The sequence below is a fragment of the Emydura macquarii genome, unplaced genomic scaffold, assembly GCF_026122565.2.
Source record: "Emydura macquarii macquarii isolate MOO-44397 ecotype Brisbane River unplaced genomic scaffold, CSIRO-AGI_Emac_v2 contig_968, whole genome shotgun sequence".
Lineage (NCBI taxonomy): Eukaryota > Metazoa > Chordata > Testudines > Chelidae > Emydura > Emydura macquarii.
In genome coordinates, this window is record NW_027131105.1 from 8447193 (window position 1) to 8474431 (window position 27239).

Below are 27239 nucleotides of genomic sequence, written 5' to 3' on the forward strand. Positions count from 1 at the left end.
GTGGAGCCGGCCCGCCAGGCCCCCTCGCTCCCTCCCTGCACTCGGGGCTTGCCCGCGCCGCGCTCCCGGGACGAAGGGGAATCCCGGGCGGAAGCAGCAAGCGCCGAGGCGGGCTCGGCCGCTGTGCGTGTGTGTAGCGGGCTGGGAAGGCAGACACCGGCGCAGCCTCGCCTCCCTTTTCCACCCCCCGGGGCAGCTGGGCCGGGGGATCAGAGGCACCATGACCTCGGCGGCCGAGAGCCACGAGCTGAACGGGCTGACCGGCGGCGGCGGCGGCAGCGACCAAGAGCCTGCAAGCCGGGTAAGGGGCAGCGCGGCCCGGAGGCGCTGCGGCCTGGCGGGTTCGGGGACCACGGCGCCGCAGGCAGGGGCTGGCCCAGGCGGGGGGACGGGGCGGCCGGGGGCTGTACGCGCGATCTGCGCCTGGCAGCTGGGCCGGGCCGGGCTCCCGCCCCTCGGAGAAGACGGGCTGCAAAACGCTGGCACCGGCGAGGAGAGATAAGGGAGCTGAGCCAGCCCCTGCCGCCCTGCCCGTGGGGCTGGCCCGGAAAACCCACCCCGGCAAGTCCCGAAGGCGGCGAGGGGAAGCAGTCCCTGCCCTGCCACAATGCGCCTTAGGCTTTCATCCCGAGCACCTGGAGCGCACCGTGCGTGTTGTGCTGTGAGCAACAGCCGGGGCTGTCGGGGCAGCCGCCTGTCCCTCCCCAGCGCTATAGCGGCAGCCGCCTGTCCCTCCCCAGCGCTATAGCTTTCCCTGAGTCCAGCTCCGGGGCAGTTTGTGTAAAAATCAGGCTCCAAGGAGAAGGAAGACTGGAGTGTGATCAATTCAAATCACACCCGCCTGCAAAACATTCCCCCCCCCCCCCCAATTTCTTCTTTGTTATTAATTTACATACAAACAGGATTATGCAAGTGCTTGCCCCTCACAGCTCTATGAAATAAAAGCACGACTAACCCACTGTTGTCTATTAGACCCTAGACACAGTTTCCTGGAAGGACTCTCTTCCAACTTCGCCTAGGGAAGGGGAGTAGAGAATCGTTCTTCCTCTCGCTGGAGGCTGCAGCTGCTACCTTCCCTTGGCGGTTAGTTTTAGCATACTTGTTCAAGGTGTGAGATGGTCCTTACATTAGAATATAAGCTTTTCAGGGCTGGAACCCTAGCTTGCTAGATATTTCTACAGTACTGGAGCTACTGGGGCTCCAAACCAGAATGTGGCCTTTCAGTACAACAGTATTACAAATAAGAAAGTGTCGGTCCCTTAAGTTAAAGTGGAGTTTTTAGGAAATGTGTGCGCTACAGCGGGGTATCAAGTCTGGACAATGACTATTTGCCACAGAATCACTCCCTAAAGTGCATGTACGCTCAGAGGATGACATTTGCTAATGAATGTATAACAGACTCATACCAGTGTCCAAGGAGGAATTCTACAGTATGTATGTAAGGGAGATAGGCGCTATAGTAGCTAGAGAGATGTGAGTAAGGACAGGTGAACTGAACCAAATCAAAGGCTCAAATATTTAGTAGAGAGTACTTACTACAAATGTCAGTTCGTATTCCTTTTTGAAATCTGATTCTGAGACTGTTGCATGCCTTGAATCTCAAATATACTGTAGTTGATGAGAAAAACTAATGAACTTTTCCTCTGTTCCTTCCAATGGGCTGGTGGTGGCAGAACATTGCTCTAGGAGAGTTCTTCTGTCTTTTCTGCTTGAGTGCACAGCTTTTAAAACGACTCCTAGTCAGAATATTTTCTAAATTTTTTTTTACAGTCACACTTGTATAAGCTATTTTTGAAGCCACTGCTCCCTCGGCTTTGAGGATGGGTGGGGGAAAATCTCTCTTTGGGCCTGAAATCTCCCAGATTTTGAGTAGCAACAACCTATGTTTTAAAGTACTGAGACATTCAGCATCCAATGAGAGCAGCACAAAGGAGCATAAGCAAGTTGATTTACTGGCTGTTTTTGTCTGTCTTTAGCCTTGAGGCTGTTCAGCTCCTAGCTCCAGGCACTCAGCTGGTGGGCTAAAGCTGAATTACCACTTATCATACAGCTCTCCACTCAAGCCTGTGCTCAGCTTCATTATCTCCTCGGAGGTAGAGCTGCTGTAATAGGACTGAGTGCATTCTTCCTTCACTGCAGAGCTGCTCTAGCAACTCAAGGAGAAGCAGAGTTCTTCTTCATGCATCTGATCAGTGATGGGATGGAGAAGAGACCAAAAGAGGTTCAGGAAAACAGAAAGAAAGAAGGGTACAGGCTGGGATGGGGAGCCCAAAGTGAATTACTTAGGATTGTTTGCATTTTTCCATGGACCAGGCCAGAAAACAAAACCTTCCACCACTGACTGAATGAATAGTTTTGTTGACAAACTCCTAAATAACCACCTGCCTGTAAAGCATTGAGTTCTCTACTTGAAAAAGGTTTTTGGGTTTTTTTTTGGTGTAGTCTACGGTGCAAATTTAAACTCATCTAGTTATACCAGCATAGCTCCAGTGTGGATATCTTGGTATAAGAGTACCTTTTTATGGTTTTGCTTAAGTTGTTTGTGAAGCGGGCTAAGCTAACTTGGAAAAAGCCACTCTTACGACTGAATAAGAGTGTCCATAGAGAATAACACACAGCTACAGTTATACTGATATAATTGGTAAAACTTTCCCATGCAGCCAAGGCACAGGCACATGTGTGTAAGATTCTTTTCCCACGTGGCTGAGCCCTCTGTGTGATGTCAGATAGCCTTAATGGCATTTCTAAAGCAGAACGTCAAATACTGGAAAAGTACTGCAATAAAAAAAAATTGGTGGACTTTGGCATTACTTTTGTCTGACTCCAGATCAAGCTTGACTCACTGTACTTGAGTCAGAACTGAAAGATTCTCTTTAGAACTGCCACTTCCTCATCCAGCTCATTTTAACAAAAAAAGGGAATAGCATTGACTGTGTCAAGTTAACTGAAGGTGGGGATATTTTTCCCGTTCCGTTTCTGTTCTTGGAATCTCTATATACTTTAGGGGTTTTCTGCTCTTGCTTTATATTCTGTTAGCTGTAGTTACCATTCCAGTGGTGGCAAACCTTTCTCAAAAAAAAATGGAGACAGTCAGTCAGTCAGTCAATTCAGATAGCACCTGAAGAATAAGCAGCTGTAAATTAACTACCAAGAACATTTAAAGCCGAAGTATTCTATAAAGTAATGTTGGAGAGGTGTTTACAATCTGTAATCCCCTTGTTGAACCTGAAATAGGCAAGTGTCACTTTTATTTTGGCATGGGAGGAGGGGAAAAGAGAGGCAGAAGCTAAGGGCTAGATTTTCAAAAGAGCTCAGATCCCTTTAAGGGTATGTCTACACAGCAAAGAAAAACCCACAGCTGGCTCAGGCTTGTGGGGCTGCTTCATTTCCATGTAGACTTCTGGGCTCAGGCTGCATCCCAGACTCTAGGACCCTGTGGGGTGGAGGGTCCCAGAGTTCAGTTTCCAGCTTGAGCCTGGAAGTCTACGCAGCAATGAAGCAGCTCTGCCACTCCTAAAAAAGGAGGTAGTTTTTCAAAAGCGCTCAGCACCCAGCAGATCCCACTGTGATATCTATGATCAGATTTTAAAAACTCAGCATGCTAGGTAACGGAATTAAGCTCTTCTGGGGAACAAACAAACAAACAAAAAAAACAAAAAACAAAAACAAACAAAAAAAAAAACCACACACACACAACCAAGCCTCAATTTTCTATGTTGAGCTCTACTGAAACTCTGACCTTTAGTGACTTGCCCAAGACCCAAAGGGATCTACATGAGAGAAATACCTTAAGAGCCAGAAGTTCCTAGCTTCTACTGTTAAGCTAGATGGTCATGCCTTTACTCACAATGAGCAATTCCTTTCTCACTTTTAGTAGAACCTATTCTTCATTATTCCCACTAAAGTCAATGGAGGTGCCTGAGAGTTTTCTAACCCCTTGCAATAGAGTTTTGATGCAAGTACTGCTGGTAATAACTAGTGGGTCAAGAAATAGAAAAATATGGAAGCTGTCTCAAAAGCTTTCCATATAGCTGGTTTGCCATTTCAATGCACACAATGGGGCTTCCAGAATTACCCTTTTTTTCAAGCTAGCGTATTCTGTAAGGTAGATAAGATACCAAAGAGATGAAGATGAACCCAAAAGCTGGATAAAAAAAACCAAACAACTATTGGATATTAACATCGCATTGCAGCCATTCATAAATGTATACCTTTTTTGGTAGAAACGTATGCAAAGTGAGTAGCATATTTTCACTATTATCATCCATATATAAATGTTAATAAAGCATATTGGCAGTGTAAACCTACAATGAACAAACTTCAAAACATGTGGGAACTTGAAATAATTATTCCATTCTTCACTAGAATGAAATGTGTCCTGAAGCATTACGTATTTCAAATGGAAACTTCTTCTCATCTAAATGGCTAGTAGTAGTGTGCACATAATTATTTATAGCAATTGGAACATGTCAACAGAGCTTTACAAACACAGAACATAAACAAGTCAGCTTACAATGTATTACTGATGTGCTGTAAGACCAGATAGCACTGGAGTGGAAAGCAGTGATGGAAGTCTAACGCCAGCAGTTTAAAGAGGTTCTCAGGTTAAAAAAAACCAAGTTCTTATTACCTTAAATTATGGTTTTTATTTTTTAAGTTGGCTTTTCACCATTTTTGTTGGTTTACTTTTTGCAGTCAGTCAGTTTTGGTAATAAAAATAGTCCAAAACAGGATTTGAGAAAAGAAAGGTGATTTGGCATATGTGAAAGATGAAGCTATTCTGAACATACAGGAACAGAAAGCAAAGTAGTACAGAATCAAAAGCAGGATGATGAACCTACAGGAATACGTAAAGAACTGGAACCTCTAGAGAGAGTCTGCCCTTATTTGCTCAATGCCCAGACTTAAGCCACTCATTTAGGCCCCAATCCTGCATACCCAAAACTCCTGCCAAAGTCAATGGGCATTTTAGATATGGAGAGCTGAGCCCCTAATTTGTTAATGGACCTCAATGGTTACACCTATATAACTCATTAGTTTTACAATACTAAAATCTACATGGAACATAAGGTGCATAAGTCAGTGATGCTTATTGACAAGAAAATAGTTACACTCCGGAATATAAAAGAAAAGGACCAGAAAAATGAAGATTTGAATATAGGCAGAATCTGATAATGCTCCACCCAAAGCAAAACCCATTTGAGAACATATGATGTGCCATAGAATTACATGAGTCAAATCCCTAGCACACTGCATTTATCATCTGGATCAAGTTTAATTCTCAGTTGCAGGAGTACTTTTAAAACTTATTTTGAAGTTATCAGAATGTCTTCAAGCCACAACAGGGCTCTGTGAAAACCTGCCACATGAGTCATCTTGTCTTCCAGAAGGGTATCCTTAGCTTTCATGAGCTTTGTAGTTAGAACTCTCATGTGAGATTATAAAGTGTCATTAAATAATCATATTGGGTCTGAATATTCATTTCTTTCTATAGAGATTGTGTAATGTAGAGAAAAATGTTAGTTTTTGTTAAAGGAGAAACCTTTGCTGTTTCACCAGATTGGGCCATGAAGCAGAATAATTACCACCCTGTGTTGCTCAGTGAATTCATTGACAAGACTCCCACTGCTTTAATTAAAATGGAGAAGGATCAGTCCCTCCTCTTTGAATTTAAGTCTGAAAGCCAAATGCAGATCTGGTTTGGTCTTCAGTAGTGTTGCTCCCGCTTAAAATTCAAATTCAAAGTGGGTACGAATTTGGTCCAATGTCTTTTGTAAGAGATACTAGTATATAGTTATACACACATTCTTTTGCAGCAGGTTTTAGCCAAGCCTTTTCCTGGAGGAATACATTAACATGCAGGGACTGCATTCTTGTCTAATTTGGCAATGATGGCAGATAGGGATGCTTTCCTGAATCTAGGCCTATTTAGGCGTGTTCTTATGTACTGTCCTTAGTGCAGTCCTGAATAAGATGGATTTAAATTCATGCATACACACTTTCCTGACTCAAAGCCTTAATGCAGAAATGAAAGGAAATGTGATGGGAAGGGGAGGAAACCAAACATGAATTGTTTAATCTAGATTAAATAAATTAGCCGTTTTCCTTTTAATACACTATCATTTGACTTGCATTGTCTTCATTGCTTTCTAAGGAATTCTGGAATGTCTGAATACATTATTAATCCCACTTTCTCGATTTAATAATGTTGCTATAACAACAACTCGATATTAGACTTCTGAAAGACATCTCTGTTTATAGATGGCCCCTGTTCTGTAGTGATTATCTAATGGCCTGCAGCCATACCATCACAAGGTGTGATCTCACCAGCTCTCCCAAGCTAAGCATTGTTGAGCTGGATTAGCACATGAATGCCAGACCCCTAGGGGAAATGGAGGTGCTGCAGGAAGTGGTGTTGATGATTCAGTTCTGTATGTGGTATTCTTCCCTCTGAGACAATATATATATATTTTTTAAATTTTTTATAGCTGCTTTCACTTCCCCTTTAAGCAGGTTTTTTTTTTTTTTTTTTAAAAACCAGTATGGCCAGCTCTCTCAATTGTGGCTTTTGGGACAAAACTTACCCAGTGGTCGAGTATAGTGTTGGGACATAGTCCTGTAGGAGGTTTTACCTTTAAAGGAGATAGAAAAACAAAAAGGTCCCAACATAGTTGCCAGCATTCCAAATATTTTCCTGGAAGCAATACTGAAAAGCAGCAAGGGCTCTGGACCCTTTTAAGGAGAGAATTCCCAAAACAAAGGTATTTCTGGTTGCTGAGTGACAGCATAGTTACCCATCATTTCTGGTTTGTGAATGATGGAGAGCTTTGATAAATGATTGTGTAATCAGCTTAATGGTGTAGTTACAGGAACAACATTTCCACTTAGGCACTGGGAAACTAATACAAGAAGTTAATACAAGAATTACAAGTAGTAATTGTCACTGTTCACACGTTCTCACTTCCTAATCAGTGGTTGTGAATAGGCCTCATCTACTCTAAATGAATGGACTTTGCTTATACCTACCCTCCCCATTGTTGTTCCTTATCCTTGGATGTATATGTATATCTCCTGTCTGATTTCTATTCCTTACATTTGACGAAGTGGGTTACAGCCCATGAAAGCTTATGCCTACAGAAATTAAATTTGTTAGTCTTTAAAGTGCTACAGGACTCTTGTTGTTTTTGCTGTATGCAGACTAACGCAGCTACCCCTCTGGAACTTAATACATTATAGTTTTTTGTTAAAACAAATCCAGAAGTTGTCCCCATTCCTCACTTTTCCTTAATTGGGATTTTGTGCTTTGCAGACAAAGCACTGTCTATTATACATGCATGATGGGGAAAGTTTTCTGAAGTGGCCAGTGCTTTTGGATACTTCAGTTTCTGGAAGCCCAACTTGAGACATGGGGCCTGATAGTCAGAAGCACTGAGCGCCCACAGTCCCAGTTGAAACCAACATGAGCTGCAGGTACTCAGCACTTAGAATCATAGAGTTGGAAGGGACCTCTGGAGGTCATCTAGTCCAACCCCCTACTCAAAGCAGGACTAACCTCAGCTAAATCATCCCAGTGAGGGTTTTGTCAAGCTGCAGCTTAAAAACCTCTAAAGATGGAGATTCCACCACCTCCCTAGGTAACCCATTCCAGTGCTTCACCACCCTCCTAATGAAAAACTTTTTCCTAATATCCAACCTAGACCTCCCCCACTGCAACTTGAGACCATTGCATCTTGTTCTGTCATCTACTATCACTGAGAACAGCCTAGCTCCATCCTCCCTGGAACCCCCCTTCAGGTAGTTGAAGGCTGCTATCAAATCCCCCCTCATTCTTCTCTTTTGCAGACTAAACAAACCCAGTTCCCTCAGCCTTTCCTTGTAAGTCTTGTGCTCCAGCCCCCTAATCAGTTTTGTTGCCCTCCGCTGGACTCCCTCCAACTTGTCCGCATCCTTTTTGAAGTGGGGGGACCTAAAACTGGACACAACACTCAAAATGCTGCCTCACTAATGCCGAATAGAGGGGAATAATCACTTCTCTTGGATCTGCTAGCAATGCTCTTACTAATGCAGCCCAATATGCTATTAGCCTTCTTGGCAACCGGGGCACACTGCTGACTCATATCCAGCTTCTTATCCATTGTAACCCCCAGGTCCTTTTCTGCAGAACTGCTGCCTAGCCCATCCGTCCCCAGTCTAGCTGTGCATGGGATCCTTCCGTCCTAAGTGCAGGACTCTACACTTGTCCTTGTTGAAGCCGGGTTAAAGCGTCTCGGATTGGACACCCCAAATTTATGTACTTTGCACACAAATCAAATATGCATGCAGAGAAGCTGGAAATTAAAAGTTTAGTTAACAGCTCTGAACTGTTGGTTTTCTAGTGGAGTCAGTTAAGGATGGAGTAAATCTTCAAGCTTAATCTTGCAAACCCTGATTCATGTATGTTAACAGATCTACTAACCTCAATATGCAAGATCTGGCTCATAACTTTTAAGTTTCAGACTTCTGTTGATTTTGGGCATGTTCTAAAACAGTTTTTAATTCTATCCTCTTAGAAAGCGTATGTACGATGGGAGAAGTGTAGGATGCTAACCAGAACAATAGCTGCACGTAAGCCAGAAGCAAAAGGGCATGCATTAAAATCTCCAGCAGTGTGAAGTCAAGTGCGTTTTCTTTCATACATGCAAGGGCACAAGGAAGTCCTAGGAGTGAATTTTAACATAGTTATGGAGTTAATGAAAGAAATGAGCATTGAGTGGTGCTGGTGTTTGCAGTCTAATTTCCAAGGTGAAGGTGTCCACATCAAAAGTCACTATGTGAATGGGTACTAACTGACACTCTTACCCTGTCCTGATAATATAATTGGTACCCTTTTTGGGACTCTCAGCAGAGGCCAAAGTTTGCATAGAGAGACTGAATTACTCTCCCCCCCCCCCCCCCCAAAAGCCATTCCTCTTGGTCAGACTTTAGGCATGTTAGTGGGGTAGTGTGCAGAATCTTAAGCAGACAGTGTTGTGTAGTGAACGAACAGGGGACTTAGGTCTTCAGACTTCTCAGTTAGGTAACTTTCACGGTGGAGACAAACAGAACAGTTTTTTGTTGAATCATCGGGTATAAGGAATAAAGGCTCTTTTTACAAAGAAAGGAAACCCCCATGAACTGGGAGGCACAAGGTCATACATGGTCAGTAAACACAAGTGGTTGCAAAACCTTCTTTATAGTTGCCAGTAAAATATTACTAAAATTAACCATACTGTGGGGAAACAAACATTGGATTTACCCCTTTCCTCTTTTGTAAGACGATTAAGAGAAGGAAAACAATGCAATTATTCTGATGTAGTGTCTTAATTAGTTGAATCCCATCTGTGGGGAGCCAACACTGCTGGGGAAGGCAGCATAAGCCTTGAAAAGGGGTCGCAAGACGCTGGTGGGGTGGGAAAATACTGTCAATTTAAAGCTTAGCTGCTCAGCCAACGGTTCTCATGGCTTTCAGAGTCACAGGGACTGGAGATGGGAAAGCTTGTCCACAGTTCTCCTTTTCAGAGCACACTGGACACCACACTTCTCAGATAAACATGGTTTGTCCCAGAGCTCAGGCACCAGCTCTGCGTGCATGCTGGTTGTTAACATGGAAGTGAGTACACCAAAATCTTGTTCACACAAGGGCTTCTTTGAAACTATTCTCAGACACTTGTGAGGCCACACCCAAACATAGTCCATAACTTGTCTGTAGTAGATAATTCTAGTGGTAGGAGCATGACAGGGGCTTTAGTCACACAACTCTGTGACCAAAGACACAAACTGTGAAATGGTGCAGAAACATGCCAGCACTATTGGTATTTTACTTGCTTGGGATTCACCATCATCGCATCCAGCACTGGCTCACTGCCGTGCTCATGTAAACCAAGACCACATCTACATCAGGCAGATCCCCCAGAGTTACACATCCCTTACTGTAGCTCCACAGGTAGTAGCAACAGTGCTGACACTAGCGTCATACGGAGAGCTGCTTACGTTTTTTACCGCACGTCATCTATTCTAGACCTACTCCAAGCAAGATTAGCTGCATATTGGAGGGATGCAATTCTCTGGTGTGTGCAAGGCTATTAAGGTACGGCACTGACGGTGAGGCAGGGAACAGCTTTTCTCACCCACATTTACGTAGAGAGCTCCAGGAAACAACAGTGGGAAATATATTTCTTCATAGAGCTGACTCGCCACTATACCACAAGCTGTCTGGCAGCAGGCATCTTCTAGCTGCTCCTTGTGGATCTTTACACACTGTGGTTAAAACAAGCATGTTAGAAAAAACAGCAAGGGAGACAGCAGACCCTGGACAGGTGCATGGAGAGGACTTGTAGATAGATCTTATCTTTCCTGTATACATTTGCATGGGGTAATTGTAGCACAGATAGGCATGACAATGCCAGCTTTAATCTAGCTAGCATTGGTATCAATAGAAGTGTAAATGTGGTGGCCTAGGCTGTCACCCAGAATACAAGCCCTGCAGGAAGCCTGCGTACACTGGTTGCTCACCTGAAGTGAAGCCTCTGCCACTACATCTAGACTACTATTGTTATCCAGGCTAGCTAGATTAAGCTAGCATGGGCATGCCTGGACGCTAGCATGGCAAAGCTCTGTTAGAGCTGGACAGAGCCACAGGGTGCTAGGAGCTGCTGTAGAAGAACAGAGCCAGCCTGCAATGCACCTGGGAGAAGGAAGAGAGCAACCCCAGCTCTTCTGGAGGGAGCAAGTTTTGTCCTTTTGAAGGGGAAAGGGTAGCTACCCTATGCTTCCTGAACAGTGCCCTTAAAATGGAAAGCACTGCTTAAATACACGGTACTGTTACAGCACCATCGCAGCAGGCACCGGACAGCATTTTATAGCCACGTAGCAACAAGTATTTTGGAGAGTTATTGCAAGCCCGCTTCAAGCGGCAGTGTAGACCTTGCTTCTGTGTCTCACTTTGCTTCAGGCTTAAATCTTCTAAAGCCAACAAGCAGCAGCCTAAAGACTCGGTGTCTGGTACAGGCCAGCCGCTTGCATGCTGTTCTCTTAACCACAGGATGGTTTAGTTTCCTGTTATCCTCCCATCACATAATATTTAAATGCAGATATTGCTACATAACATGTCTTTTTTCTGATTCTAACAGCTTCAGACAGCAAAGCCTCTACAGTAGTACTGGCTAAATCAGCATATTTAGCAGTTGCCTTAAACTGATCTTCCAGTATGTCATGTCAGATCTTCAGCTCTGACATATTAATCCATGCACTGTTCCTTTCTTCTTCTCTTGCCAGATGGGAAGTACTACTCCCTGGTGAGGGAGTGGAACACAAAATTGCTTACTCGGCTAATCTGATGTGACTCCATTTATGAGCTACTCCAATGTAATCAACTTCCCGTGCACTTTTCCACTGTGTCTACACAGCCAAGAAAGTCTTACTGGATGGCAGGATATTAAAAATGTGAGAGTGTTTTTCCTGGTATAAGGAATGGGCCAAGTTTCACTCTCACACGAGTACCACATTGTATCCACAGGTGGAAATGAAAGCAGAACGTAGCCATCCATTTACACATAGTTAATGAAGAGTTGTGTATTAAAGTAAATGATTTAAGGCCATGTTCCCATTGAAGCCAAAGGCAAAACAGAGAGAGCTCCAAGATTGGACCCTAAAGTTTTTATTGCAGTAGGGATAGGGAAGCAATCTGCTTTTTCCATTTAGAATTGGAGCCTGAGTCAAAGCAATCTACATGTCAAATATTGCACTCTGATGGACTGTTTTTTGGCAGGAAGAGGTAAACAATTAGCCAGTAGATAGCTGAACAGTATTTTTATGCTTCTTCAGTTATGAATTTATTGCAAAACCCCACAATGGTCTCAGTTTTCTAGTTTTTTTTTTTTTTTTTTTTTAAACAAAGTGATTTTCCAATAGAAACATACAGGCCAAAATTCTGCTGTTACTCTTGTGCCACTTTTTGATGTTATTGGCATTACATGGTTGCAACCACGGGCAAAATATGGCTGTACTGAATAGTTAATAGGTGATATTAGTCTAAATCTTCATGATTGATAGATCCAGCATTTATTTTGTGCTTCTTTTCTTCTAGAGTAATGGGAACACAGCCACACCGGTTCTCATTCCTATTAGGAGGATGGTGTCATACCAGGAACTGCAATGTTTATATTGTGTCAGTGCCCTCGCCCCGTCTCCCCCAGGAGACAGGCAAATAGGAATTTGTTTTGTTTTAATTTTTTTTTTTTTTATCGTGGGACCTAAGCAAAGCCAAATAGATAGCTAGTTCTTCCTGGCTGAAGTTTGGATCTGAAAAATTAACATTGTCTCTTTTCACCATGAGCAAAGTCTCAGTAATCAAGCCCTCTGTGTGAGGCTATGGTTACATGGTTTCATTCCCATTGCTGCTGCCTCGGGATTTTTCTTTCAGTGAATTATTTAAATTGTGGCTGGTTACAAGTGGCCGGAGAAATAAGATCAAGTTTTGCAGTTTGTGCTCTTGGAGGGAACTGGGAAGCAGAAAACATTCAATGCACTGACATTTTTCTAGCTTAGAAGACGGTAGATAGTGGTTGAACTGGCTTTGACACTGGAAGTTTGGCTGTTTTGATCACACCCACTGACCAGTTTTGATTAGAGAGCGTCTTCCGCATTTGAAGTAACTTTTAAATAGAGATCTTCCCCACAGTTGTTAAAACCTTTCCAAAGAAAAACATATATGCAGTAAAAATATACCTAACAAATAGGAGTTAAAAACCCAAAAGCCCAGCCACAACACTTCTTATAATCTTTCAAAAGAAATTATATTGAAGTAGTTAGAAACCAAAGAGATGGACAAGTGGGAAGCTCATATATAGTCAGTCATCTAAGAGGAAAAGGAAATTGCTTGCATAAACATTCAGTTAGAAAGAAGAGTTATTAAATCAAACATCAAAGGTCTCTGTTCTGCTCCTTCTTATGTCTGTGCAACTCCATGGAAATGGGTAGAGGTGCCTGGGAATGTAGTTGTGCTACATGGGTGTAGTAGAAGGCATAATTTGGCTCATGGTCTCAAGTGTGTACTAAGGGCCAGTTTTTTTAAAGGGGTCCAAGGGAGTTAGGAACCTAACCTGCTTTGAGAGAGCCACAATGTGGTTGAGGTAATATCTTTTATTGGACAAACTTCTGTTGGTGAGAGAGAGAAGCTTTTAAGCTTACACAGGTCCTGACCTGACTAAGAGCTCTGTGTAAACTCAAGAGCTTGTCTCTCTCACCAACAGAAGTTGGTCCAATAAAAGATATTACCTCACCCATCTTGTCTCTCTAATATCCTGGGACCAGCACGACTACAACAAAAGCTGCCTTTACGCAGTTTTGAAAAATCTCACCAGGTGCCTAATACCTTTAGAAATCTAGCCCCAAGGACAGAGTTTTACTGATACCCTAAAGGATGAGGAAAGAAAAAAGCAAGAGAGAACAGACCTGCTAGGTCTACTGCTTTCCCCAGTAAATTACTGCTTTTTGACATTCTGCTGGGGATCCCCCAACCCTTCAAAACAAAAAGTCCACTGCCTTTCTAGCAGGGGTGGGAGGTGGCTTAATCTCCCATCACATGAGGTCAGGAAGGGAATATCCACATGTGTATGGGCAGTATGGGAATATCCACCAGTGGTTGGGTGTTACAGAGTCTTATGCAGCAGTTTAATCCAACAAATCATCAAATAGGATTTATAAATGACTCAAGGATCTTGGTAGGTGTGAGCACACAGCAGTACAGAGATGTGCAGCACTATTATGGAGACTGGTCCCTAGACCAAAGTCCATTCAATTTGATGTATGCATAATTGGAATATTTTCACTTTCAGCCTGGACCACAACGCTGGCTGCAGAGAAATGTACCCTTTAACGTGAACCACTATGCCAATAAGAAGAGTGCTGCAGAGAGCATGTTGGACATTGCTCTTCTGATGGCCAACGCATCCCAGTTGAAAGCAGTAATGGAGCAAGGACCTTCCTTCTCGTTCTACATCCCACTTATTATTCTCATCAGCATATCCCTTACACTTCAAGTTGGAGTGGGCGTGCTTCTGATATTCCTTGGTACGTAGTAAGGACATTGCCGTTTATTTCTACAATAGGATTAACCCTGTTTTTGCATTTTCCTTTTGAAAGAAAGCTGTTTGAATGGCTTTGTCCCAGAACAGGTTAAGATTCAGCTACAGAATACAGGAAATGTTTTTTGCGTGTGGACTTCCTTTCCGTTCGGGAAACTTGGTTGCTGATAAGCGTCCCCATTTTTAAATTGCTGACTGCAGGAAAATGGACTATTATGTCAATGAGGCTGGAGGAGCAAGGATCAGAGTTGCCCTTAAAAAATACAGTGCCCTTAAAAAAAATTCTATATAAGGCCAGCTCTGTATGCATAGTAATCTCATGCAATTAAAGCCAACACAATGTTAAGTGTGGACTACGAAGTTATTCTATAGCAACTGCAGTATAAGCATATATTATACCTCCCCACCACCACCAGTGATGACACCACAACCCTCTACCCCCACATTACCAATGTTTCATGTTTGATTACTGATCAGACTAATGGTACTCTCAAAGATATTTTCTTTGGTTTATCGCTATATACACCGCCCTACACCAAATTTCTTTGACATGGATGCCGTATATTGGCTTTAATGGCATTATACCAGTGTGAGTGAAAGCAGAAGTTGGTTTAGAGTACTAGACATCAGCACAAGGCTTGGCCACAGTAAGATCATAGGCTTCTTTGAAAACTCTGAGCCTTATGGGGTAAATAGGGTAACTGATATTATCACTGTGTACACCATAAATGATGTTAAGGAGTATTTTAGAGTATGGATATTCTGATTACCAGACGTATCCTGCAAAGGACAATGGAAAGATATGTCAAGGATGCTAAAGTTGTTATAGGTTTTGAGGATAGTGATTTATAGAAGTATTAGATAGATAAAGCTAAGAAGAGGAGATTCACCCTTTCTAACATCTTATTGGTATTTAATCCCTTGGAAGAAATGGATTGACAGCCATAAACTAATTGTTCAAAGGCAAGATCCTGGATTCTATTTGAGGAATGGTCTAGCTAACAAACAGCTAAAGTAGAATTTCTTCACACCAAAGACATGTCTAATCCATCATCCAAGCCACTATCACTTCATCTTTGCTTTTTGGCGAAGAGCACATATAATATCAGAGTAAAAGCTGACATGTCCTATGCCTGGGGACCATCTCTTGGACTAGCAAGGAGATTCTAGCACAAACATCAAGATGTACTTTGATTTCTAACTTACTTGACCCTATTAATATTCATTATTACCAGTGTTACATGTGTCTGATTACTGATAAGATTAAAGAAAACATCTAGGAAACTACCATCAGGTTTATCAGTATCGAAAGCATTTATCCTTCATCTGAAAAACATTTAAGATGATAGATTTCTTATGATGACTCATTTAAAGATAAAGGGTGAAATCCTAGCTGCACTGGGCTCCAGTGGGAGTGTTGCCATTGACTTCATCCAGATAATTTAACATTTAATATGGAGGGTATGTAAATATCACACTTCTGCTTTTTGCATTTAATATTATCCTTGAATTTAGAGACCCCATTGTAGTTCCATGCTGCTGAAAATTAATGCAGCATTTTTATTGCTGTTTTTCAAAATACCAACATTTCACTAGCCCAGCACTAGGAATTTCTGTATTTATACTATGTGCAAAGATCCAAGAACCAATTATCCAAGTTCTGAGTTTAAAATCAGACTCCTAAATTAACAGAGAAACTCTGTTCTGTAGACAATGGGCTTGATCCTGTACTCCTTTTGCAAAACACTGCCCTCAGTAGAAGGGGTATGTGTGGAGGGGGCTGCAGGGGGAGCCATCTCCTATATTCCAATACCATGGTTGCTTTAGTGGTCCAGCATCCAATTTGGTGGAAAAGGATTTTGCTAACATGCATCCCTGGGATGAGAATGGCAAGGGGTTATGCAGCATTCTTCCAAAACATTTTTGAAAGTAGATTTACCGGTAAATCATTTGCATTGTCACTGTGACCAACTAACATGCAAAGTTGAAATAGAAGCTTTAAATGATGTTAATTATACAAAGAGGCATTCCAGAACCCTGCAGAATACACCATAGGCTGATCCTGTGAATGCTGTCAAAAACCTTCTCAAAGTCCATGAAATTTATGTAAAGTTGTTGTTGCCATTCTAAGCATTGTTTTATTATAGTTCAGGCAGTAAAGATCTAATTTGTGCATCCATGCCCTTTTCTGAGAATGCTATTAACTAACTGCCTCTGATATACGCTGGTCTATGATTTTACACAATACGTTACCTGGTACGGATAAAAGTGTAATACCACACCATTGCTGTTACTGAGAGCTCCTTCCTTTGGTATTTTCACTATCACTGCATTGATCCACTCATCTGGCACTTTTTCCTTTTCCCAAACTCATGTAAATAGAGGGGCCAGGATAGGATGCTGCTAACTCAGGATTAACCTTGAACAATTCTGCATTCAAGTTATCCTTGCCAAGAAATAATTCAAGCCATGAAATCTTTAAAAAAATGGGAAAGCTCTTAGCAAGTCTAGCACCCAACCCTCCCCCAAATGCTTCCTTGCTTGAGGCCTCTCTTACCTCCAGGGTTCTCTTCTCTGGTCATCTAGTTTTCTAGACAACTTCTTCTGATTTCTCAGGAGTATCTCGGAGAGGCCCAAAGTGGTCTCACTGATCTCCGAGGCAAAGGCACGGCTTGTCTCTCCTGGCACTCCTTCCCATCCTTCCTTGCTGTGAGCCTCTAACGCCCATCAAATGTGGGAATGAGAACTCCCAGAATTCCCCCCGTTTTGGGTTGAACCAGCAACTGTGCCATGAGCCTGCAATAAAAGGGCTGGTACTCCCTGCCGCAAACCCAAAACAAGTTCAGAAGGGGTCTGTTAATTGAAAAATATGTTAGCTCTTTCCCTCTGGTTCTGAACTTCACGGAAGATTACACACAGTCTGTCCTTTGGACACACTGGTTTTCTGTACACTTTTCCTTGAAGTGCTGTGGTCATCTGAACAACAATTTTTTTGGGTGGAGTGGGGGGTGCACAGGGGGGATATATAAGGATTTTGAAATGATTTAGGCTGCCTGAAGTGAGAGTGGCATTGGATTACTCTGACAAAAGGCTGAAGAATAACTGTACTAAAGAATGGTTGAGGTGAGCCACATTTAGTACTATTATAATGATGAAATAGGATTACTGTAATTCCACCTGAAAGCTCAGAGTCCTGCTTTAAATAGATGGAGCCGTATTTTACCTACTTCCTCGCCCCCAAATTTGGTGAGTCATCAGAATGACAGCTCTCTATAACCTGATGTCTAACACAGGAGATCCTCTAGTTACATATACATTGTTGTCTTCTTTCCTACCAGCAGCTAACTTTAGGAAACACTTTTCTTAAGTACTTAAGAAAGGAATTCTGGTTCATATGTCTGGAACTGCCATGCCATCACAGTGCCTCTAGGACAGTGATCCCCAAACTTTTTACCCTGTGCCCCCCCTTACCCCTGTCTGCACCCCCTGCTCTTCCCTCAGCTGGGGCTGAGAGCGGGGCCATGACCAGGGGAAGGGGCTGCAATCAGGGCCAGGCACCACAGCAGGGGGTCATGACTAGGGCAGAGGCTGAGCCTGGAGCAGAGCTCAGGGCAGAGTGGGGCTGGGTGGTGTTCCCTCCCCACCCCTCGTGGGGGCAGGCGTGTGACCAGCTGTGCCCCCCCAAACGTTCCTCTGCACAGTTTGGGGGCCTCTACTCTAGGAGATGTTAGAAGGCACATGTCCACACAAACAAGTGCTCCAAATGACTTACAAGCATGCTACCAGTGATGCTACATAACCTGTTTTTTTAGGGTTGCATATGGGTTGAACTCCCAACAGTTTTAGTGTCCGTGTAGGTGCGGAGTAGCTGAAATGGTCAAACAGTGCCCCCACGACTGCCCCACAGTGCTCTGGCTGGCTTGGGAAGTCTCTCACAATATGCTGCTTCTGGGAGCAGAGTTGAGAACTATGGAACAGATCCCCAGAAGCCATTGAAATTGAGAGAGTTTAGGACAGCACTAGCAGGGACACAGGGCAAGCCTGCAACGGGTCAAACTAATTCAGCATGGCTAGCCTGGATTTACTGAACCAGGTGTACTTAAACTCACTCAGTTACACATGGGTCAGAAATTCTTCAGTGTCGAAAAGGCCCATATGCTAGAGAAAAAAAACCCGCTGATATGTATAGCAGAGTTCACAAACTACATATCCAGGAGCTTTGAAAACCACTGTTTATGATGCTGCTAGCGCCTGCGTGGTGCTTGACATCTGTCAGTTTTCTCTTGTTTATGTAATTTAGTATCTTACTACAAACAAAATGAGAGGAAGATGTCTTCTCATTAGTTTTCTCTTTCAAGGGCCTGATCCAAAGCCCACTGAAATCAGTGACAGTTTTCCCACCAACTTCAGTGATATTTGGATCAGGCCATAAGTTACAGAGCCCCTGTTCAGAGAGGAAGTGGTCAGAGGAGATTTTTGGCTTGCCATTAATTCTGAACAGTCCCTCCAGATTTCACACAATCCTGCACAAGCACATGCATATTTAATATTACTCGTTTTTACATTTTATAAGATTTGGAACTGAAGCCTAAACCAATCTAATTTTATCTCCCTTATTTGTCCTTCCCACAGCAGTTAAAGCAAGGAAAAGTGCAAGCAAACAGAAGAAAAATGTTTACACAGCTGATGCCCACAATAAGACCAACTGCAGCTGTGATGCTTTGAAATTTCACTCTCTGTTAAAACAGATGTAATATAAATGCTCCTGCTTTCTAAAAATAAAATCAGAAGCAGTAGGAATAACCATCAGCGGGTAGGAACAGGGAACGGGGCAGGTACAGATCTCATACTGGTAAAGGTGGGGGGGGAGAGAGAGAGAGAGAGAGAGAGGACTGGGTTATCTGGAAAGGATGTACAGCCCATTCTTGCACAAGAGGCTAGACTTTATTTTCTCTCATTGGTAGCTCTTCTGGTAAGTGACTAAAAGCAATTTTAAGAGGTAAAGTAATAAAAAAGTTTAAAATGTGCATTATGACCATTTTCGTTTTGTAAGAAAAGAGATTAAACATACTCGGGAACATCCTACTCCAAGTGTTGGGGATCTCTTTTCTGTAGGACACATTCTGCATCTAGCTAAACATAGCAAGTCAGTGGGAGCTGCACAAAATGTATCTAGAAGCAGAATTTGGCTCTTATGTTAGAAGATATTGCATATTCATCAAAAATGAAAACACTCCGCTTAGATTTTGTAACATTAGATGCCAGACAATCTTGCAAAAAAAGGAAATTAGCATTGCAGCCAATGAAGGGGGAAGAGAAATAGTTACAGAAGAGAAATAATAAAAAAAACCTTTTAAACATGTTTGTAAATACATTTTGATGGTAAAACGCTGCTTCTCTCTTTTTCTTTGAAGTAAAATATGACCTTAATAACCCTGCAAGACATCATAAGCTGGATTTCCTCAATAACCTTGCAACTGGACTGGTGTTCATTATAGTAGTTGTGAATATTTTTATCACTGCCTTTGGAGTGCAGAAACCAGTGGCTGGGATAGCCTCAAGACAGTAGGTAACAAGAAGGTGAGTTATGATCCTTTCCAGTTTTTTTCCTATTGCCTTCCACCCGACAGACAGTGCACACATGTATACAGCCTACCTGCTCTTTAGCAGGGTCTGAACATCATTTTCCCCCTTAAACATTTTGTATGGTCTCTGTAGAGAAGAAGTGTATTCACACTGATTCAAGAACAGATTATTCATACTAGAGATTATGAATTAATTGGATACTGGATTTGAATGCAAAGTGGAGAAAAAAAAAGGCCTGTAGAAGACCGTCTTGTACTCGAACAGGGGCCCCTGGTACATTTCCTCTTTGAAGTCATAGAGAGAATCCCTCAGGAAAAGCCACTCCCTCTTCTCTGTGCTGACGCAGCCAATCAAAGGTCTAAAAAACTATATTTTTTCCCCTTATACTACACAAAAGCCTTTTTATTAGGCAGGTTTGCATTTGCAGTGTACTGCTATCCCAGTCAGTTATTAACACGTGAAAGACTTTATCCAAGTTACTAATATGGTGTATTCTTAACCCAATATAGTGTTAGGCAGCAGTAAAGACTTTAGACTTCATTTAACGTGCCCTTGGTTTTCCCAGGATGCACTTCTTCCCATTTGTAGGAAGCCCAACCAGTTCTGCTTTTGCATAAGCATAGATGAGCTTGTGAAAGATCAAAATGTACGACGCAGCAGCATTGAGAGGGGGCATTCTGGTTGAAACTCATCCCAGTGCAGAAGACAAGCCTAAGATCAGGGTACCACTACCATCCCACTTACACCTTCCAAACAGGATTGAAATTGCATACCATATGCCTTGCTGTGGCCTTCTGCACAGGACAGCATGCCCTCTCAATCCCAAATCCCTTTTCGAGGAGGATTGTGGAAGAAATCATTGCATGGAGTTGCCAGTAGTAATCCCAAAGCACAGCAGGTCAGCAAGCTAATCCTACATGACACTGGGCAGCCTCATACACATCCCCCTATCAGGTGGGCAAGCTCTAGAAGCAGCAGCCGTCAAAGACAATTATACTAGTTTTATTTTAACATTAAAAGACATCCTTATCCCAGCTCTGAGCGCCCTGCCAACTATTCAAAATTACCAAGTCAGAACCACCATCTCAGTCAGCCGCATTCCTTCTACAGAGTGGCATTCCATGGTATTACATACAAAAAGCTATGAACACTGCGGTTGCAAAGTCAAGCACTCGGAAGTTAGGGACGTCTGGAATGGCAAATGCATGTGCAACCTTAATTCAGCCCTCAGGAGCCTTGCCTACCATCCCACAGGAAGCCTGTGCAAGAGCCAGCAATGGAAGCCAAGAGGAGGCTTCTAGGTCCCAGCCCTCATATCTAAGGCACTACAAACGTTCTTTTACTTCCTACAACCCTCTTCCTCATTCACACTCCATCCTGCGCACTGCTGAGGCGGAGGCACTGTTGAACTAGTACTAGGGGATTCAGTATTTACTGTACTATAATGCAGACACACAAGGGGGTCAAATTAAGGTTGCTTAACTAACTAATTCTCACATTTCCCTAGGTGTTGAATGCTTGACTCTGCAACATCAACTTCCTTCTAAGGGAGGGTTTTTGTATGTGGTTTCCTGGGGTTTTAAAAAAAGGGAAATTGAGAAATCCCAGACTTCATCATTTAGAATCATATCCATGTCTGTGACTGCTAGGGTCTCCAGCAGAGTTGGAACCCAAGACCTTTAGATCCACAGCACAGATCTAAAGCTAAAGGAGTAACTTCTCTTTTTGAACATGCCACCAGAAAGGGACTTGTCATGGGGCATAACTGCCTTGTAGCACTGCAGGCACTCCCTGCCTCAGTTCCTCCTCCCATGTATTCACGTGGCTCAGCCCTGCAGCTGGGTCACTCCGAGTTCAATCCCTTTTCAGGGATAACAAATCCAAACAAATAAGCCCCAAAGAACCTCTTTCTGGATCCTTTTCAAGTCCCTTCTGGGTTACCTTCCAGTCTCTGTCTTTCCTTAAACAGGAGCCCCAAGCCCTCCTCCTGGAGCTGGATAATTCAGCCAGTTATTACCGCTCTCCTAAACCAGGAGTTCCCAGTTCTTCTTGGAGTGGAGTTGTAATTTAGCAGACAGTAGGGCCTGTGACAGCTTCTCCCTCAACTGGTCCTTCCCCCCCACTTCATCCTCAGGGTCAGAGGATTCAGCAGGTAGCATCTGCCCTGCTATGAGGGAAGAGGCAGGATTTATGCTGATACCCTTCTCCTAGCTCATCCCCAGTTGGTCAGGTGAGAAGGGAACCTTGCTCCACCCTCCTTAGAGGGCTCCTGCCCCTTAAAGACACAGTGATGGGATTTCCTCCCAATCACCACTTGATCCCAGGGCCACTCAATTTCTACCAATAATGCCTATACCCCAGCACAGGACATAAGAGCTCTTTGTTAGAGAGCAACAGAGCGTTAGGAGTCAGAAGTCTGAGGCTGCATTCCTGACTCTGGAGGGGGTTGTCATCCAGTGGTTACAAGCAGCCATATGGCCTTTCAGAATGAACAAGTCACGTCTCTGTAGGTGGCTAAGCGGATGAACCTGCCATACACAGAACCTGGTTCTAATCCCAGCTCTGCCAGATGTGACTTTTTGTAAACTTTGTTATCTCGTCTGTAAAATGGGAGGATGTGAAAGAAGGGGCAAAATAAAAGTTGCCAGCCTTTTAAAGTAGGGAGTCTGAGGGTTTTTGCTTAGTAGTTAGGGCTGTGAAGTGCATAAAATTAGTAACACCAATCAGTGGAGAGCTGAGACCAGAAAGAGTGGATTCTTCCTCTCAGTCCAGCACACCATGTGACACTTAGTAGAATCTTGATGCATACTCAGGGCCGTTGCCTTTGTTAGGAAGCTGTGTGTAGTCGGAGCATACTCTGTGCACAAGAAATGTGCAGAGATTTTAGCAGCTAGCTTCTAATAAGCTGTACAGGGTGTCCTACTAGCAATTTTCAGGGGCTTGTAACGTCATCAAATCTAGGTGAGTTTTCATGGGGATAGCAAAAGGCACTTCCTACCACAGGACTATTTCTCCGCCAAACATCCCATCTGTCCTTCAGAATGGAGGTACTAAGCGACAAAGATAGTTGGAAACATTTAAAATTCAAGACTACCTATTTGTCCTAAACCTGTTTAGGAATGGCTATACAGTTGTTGCTGAAGTTTAAAAAAAAAAAAAAAAAAAAAAAGCCACATCATGGGACAAATACCTGGCATAGAAAACTTTGATTTAAATGGATACCTTTTGGCACACCTAAGGAACAGAAAACACAGACTTAGAGTTGGCTAGTACATCCTCTTCTAACTACAGGTATTGCTACTAGCTCCACCTGTAATGATATCCTAATACCATGGTATAGGAGAGTTGACTCACTGCTGGCATGACCCTCTCACGGCACAAGGATGAAGGTAGTCTCACAGGTAGGCAGGTCCCAAGCCATTTAGTGCTTCGTAGATCATAACCAACATCTTAAAGTCTATGCAGAAGCTAACTAGTAACCAGCACACATCCTGGAGCACAAATGTCCTGTGTTCTCTGTAAAGAGCCATCCACTTGGTAAGCAGTGCATATCTCCTGCACCAGTGTAAGTTTCTGAATGGATTTTAGACTTATCACTGGCCCTTGGGAGAACTGATTTTACAGCCTGTCTCCAAAAACGTTGCTGGGGTCCTCCTCAGCTACAGAACTCAGCAGTGAACATCTTAAGGCGTCTTCCAGCTGCTACACATGATCCACAGGTCATCTGTTTACATGCCTTACAAGCCAAATTGTGCTCTAGGCAGCATTAATTGGCTATGCTGGTTTCTGTGTCAGCTGTTGTACATTATCCCTTTAAACATGCACAAGTGCTTCCTCCTGCCCATTGACTTTGCTCTCCCCTCCCAATGTGTGGCAGAGTTATAGGCCTTTTGTGGAGACAGTTGTTTTTCAGTTGCTGTGGTTTTGTGCAATATCATATTACTTAGCAGTCTCCATCTGGTATAAAGGATTCTATGTGGCATTTATGTAGGAGTTTCTTCTTTTCAGTGCCCTGGGCAGTGGACATGCCAGAAAGCACGTAGCCCAAAGATTGTTTCCCCTCCTGCCCCTTTACATTATGTTTGGAGTCACCAGCTGACAGCAGCCATCTTCCTGAAAATTCAGAGTCTGACTATTTCTTCTCTGTGGGCTTAATGGAAATCTTTAACACCTCGTATTCTGCCCAGTGGATGCCTCTCTCTTTGCTTACGCAGTGTGTACATAGGTATGTGTTTCATAAAAGCCACCCACAACATTTGTACACTCAGGATTATATACCTACCAAAAAGGCTGCCTGACTGGAACTGAAAGCTCCATTGCAAGTTCCTGTTCTGCAGTGAAGGCAGAACAGCAACTAATTTAATTTGCCTTGGTGGTAAGATGGTCAGGTAGAGACATAGGCCCTATCACCTGCACAACGCCCTGTCACTGTGCTCCAGGCTATAAGCTGCACGCACACTTCTCAACTTGAATGGATAACTCTGAGTTGTGTCTGGCTCCTTTACTTTTTTAATCCTTACTTGGTATATGCTTGGGGTTTCTGAAGATGGTACTTGGGATCGGTACATATTTTAATTTAACAAAGAGAAGGTTAAGGGGTGACTTGATTACAGCCTATAAGGGCCTGTGGGGGGATCTGTTATTTAATAACAGGCTCTTCAGTCTAGCTGACAAAGGTCTGACACAATCCAGTGGCTGGAAGTTGAATTGAGACAAATTGAGACTGGAAATAAGGCATAAACATTTTTAATGATGAGAGTAATTAACCATTGGAACAATTTGCTAAAGGTCATGGGGTCAGTCCATCACTGACCATTTTAAAATCAAGATTGGATGATTTTCTAAAATATTTGCTCTAGGAATTATTTTGTAGAAGTTCTATGGCCTGTGGTATCAGGAGGTCAGACTAGATGATCACAGTGGTCTTTTCTGGCCTTAAAAATCTCTGAATTATTGCCCACTGTCACATGCAGCCTTTGCTAAAAATAAATTTGCCCATTCATTCATATACAGTCTTTACAGATCATTGAAAATAAATGTGTCTTTCCCCACTGGGCTTTTGGCAAACAAACATACAGCCCTGGATAGCGAAATGCAGTCTCAGCTGGTAGCGAGGCCCTCATTGGACAGCTCCCAGAGTCTGTAACAGGCACTGGCTTTGGTCTGCCCTGAAGACATGCTGCTCATGAAGGACCATGTTGGCATGCTACCCCTGAAGGACCATGTTGGGTGGAAGTGAGCACTTCCCAGCTTTGCCCTGCATTAGGCCAACACAGCAGGACATTTTGATTCCATTGCAATGGGAACTTTGTAATTTTTATATAATTGAGCTTCTTAATTTTTTGCTTTTCCACTTTATTTCAGAAATCTGAACCATTGACCCTCCCCTCTACGTACTTCTGCACTTGAGCCAGTTAAACTTGGACACAAAAGATAGCCTGAAGAAGCTGAAGTTACTCAAGCCAGCATTCTTCTGTTTCCTTCAAGCGCCTTTTTTTTTTTTTTTTTTTTTTTTTTCCTGTGCCTGGATTTTTCATCTGATTAAATATGTAAAATGTTCAGTTGCTAGTGGAAAGGTTGAGTGTTTTAACTGCTAGTTCATTGACACTGCCTTCCAAGAATCTGGTGTCTCAATTTCTATAGAAATTGGAGTTCTTCAGAGAAATATGCAATGTGAATGCATTCAATAAGGAACATAAAGTGATGGTATAAACTCCAAAGGCATCGAAAGCTCCTTTTTGTGCTTTCTGTTTGCTTGATGGAGAAGTTACCCAACAAATATTGCTGTGTCATTTCCAGTATGGAAACTAAAGGTCTTGAGTTCTGGCACGGTCACACTGTCCTGACCTCTCTCAGTTGTAGCTACGTATTTGTATTCCATATTGTTGTAGCGGAATGCCTTTGTGTTATGTCAAGATGGCCATGGCTGATTGTTCCTCTCTTTCCATGGAGGAGTTTGTCTTTTCAGCTAAACCAAACACTGCACCTTTTCCAAGGTAACAGGAGTCCAGATGGAACAAAAAAACCCAACAAGCTTTCCTTTGCCCAATTTCTTTCTCATAAGTACTCATTGGCCAGTTTCTGGATCACGGCCAATACTCGAGGGCCTGCATGAACCTTCCCTCCCACCCCTTGGTGCAGGGTTCCACAAGTAGTCCCTTTGCCTAGTTTCTCTGCACAGTTGCCGTTCTCCAATCCCTACAGGACGATTAATACCCACAGCCCTAGCACCCTCCTGAAAAGCTTGTAAAAAGGCTGCCATAGGCGCCCCTAGGTAGCTTAAAGATGGAGGGTGACATTCATCCCTGAACAGAAGGCAGGACAAGGCCTGTCAGTTATTAAGTGACACATAACCCCTCAAATTAGGGTGCAGAGGAGCAAATTTCCCTCTGAGGGAAAGCCTGATCTCTGCACTTCTTCGCTTTTGTGACGGATTCTTAACTTTTTATTAAAGTAATACATTTAAAGAGATAGCAAGGAAAAGATCCTCAAGGGCTCATGTTCCCTGCTGGCCCAGGAAGCAGAATTTTTTTCTGAGCACATACTGTTGCTGGCAGTGGTGTATACTGTGAGTTCTGCTGCTTCAACTATTTTAATCCTTTTACTTCTTATGGATCATATTTGCAAGTAAAGTGATTTTAGTGTCTTTGCATTTTAAACTTTCTTGAAGATATAAATTTATACTAATATATTTCTTGTGTTGTCACTTTATTTTTTAAAATGTCGGCTTTGTACATTTGTAGCCCATCTGTAAGCTTTTAGGAGGGCTAAGAGCAGCACTTATGTATAGTTTTAAATGGATACTCCACTCTTCTAGTTATGAATACATGAATAACTGGGCTTAGAGACTTATCTAGTTTACTGTAATTACTAATTACTGTAAGAATTATCCTTTAACCAGAAACAAAGCAACAGAAGGTTAACATTTTTCTGTATTGCTAGTAGCAAAATAGGTAAATACAAGCAACATAGAAAAGCTTTTGTTGCGTTGTTTCTGGTCAAAGCTTTTCTGCAAGGTTTCTGGTAAATACTGCTTCTAATGACATGTGCTGTATATATGTAAATGTAGCTCAGAGCAGCTGTGGAATGAGGCACTTAGCACAGGTTCCCAACTGTTAATTTGTCTTCTGTTAAAAATAATGAAGGAATATCAGACTGTACCTGTATGATATATTCTCAATATTGGATGCAGTGTATTGACTGGTAAAACAGCATTGCTTGACAGCTTAAAATGAAGACTTTCTTCCATTATTAAAAACAGTAAAACTTCAGGTGAAACCCTTCTGAGCATGTTGTTACTATAAATGTTAGCGAATGGCTTTGATACACACACCTCAAGTGCACTGTGTATACAAAAGGTAGCAAAATGTATTGCTATTAATATAGTACAACCTCATGGTGTAACCCTAACTCCATAGCCATTGCAATGGGCAGACTGAAATGACTCTGACCCTTTCACTCAGACTGGGATCCTCATTATTACTGGAGTGGCATGAATTTGTTTTAAGTGCAACTTTCCTCTTTTTATTGGTAAATAAATAATTTTTCTTA

At 42.7% G+C, this 27239-nt stretch overlaps 1 protein-coding gene across 2 annotated transcripts; it reads left to right on the forward strand.

Moving 5' to 3' along the window:
- Positions 1–27239, forward strand: NINJ1 (ninjurin 1). Of its 2 annotated transcripts, none has more exons than XM_067544152.1 (4): positions 1–301; positions 13854–14088; positions 19517–19682; positions 25053–27239. In XM_067544152.1, the coding sequence occupies exons 1-3, from the start codon at positions 221–223 to the stop codon at positions 19669–19671; spliced, it is 471 nt and encodes a 156-aa protein (XP_067400253.1). In that variant the 5' UTR covers positions 1–220; the 3' UTR covers positions 19672–19682; positions 25053–27239. The 2 variants fall into 2 exon arrangements, with proteins under 2 accessions (XP_067400253.1, XP_067400252.1); XM_067544151.1 differs by lacking the exon at positions 1–301 and adding an exon at positions 11048–11460.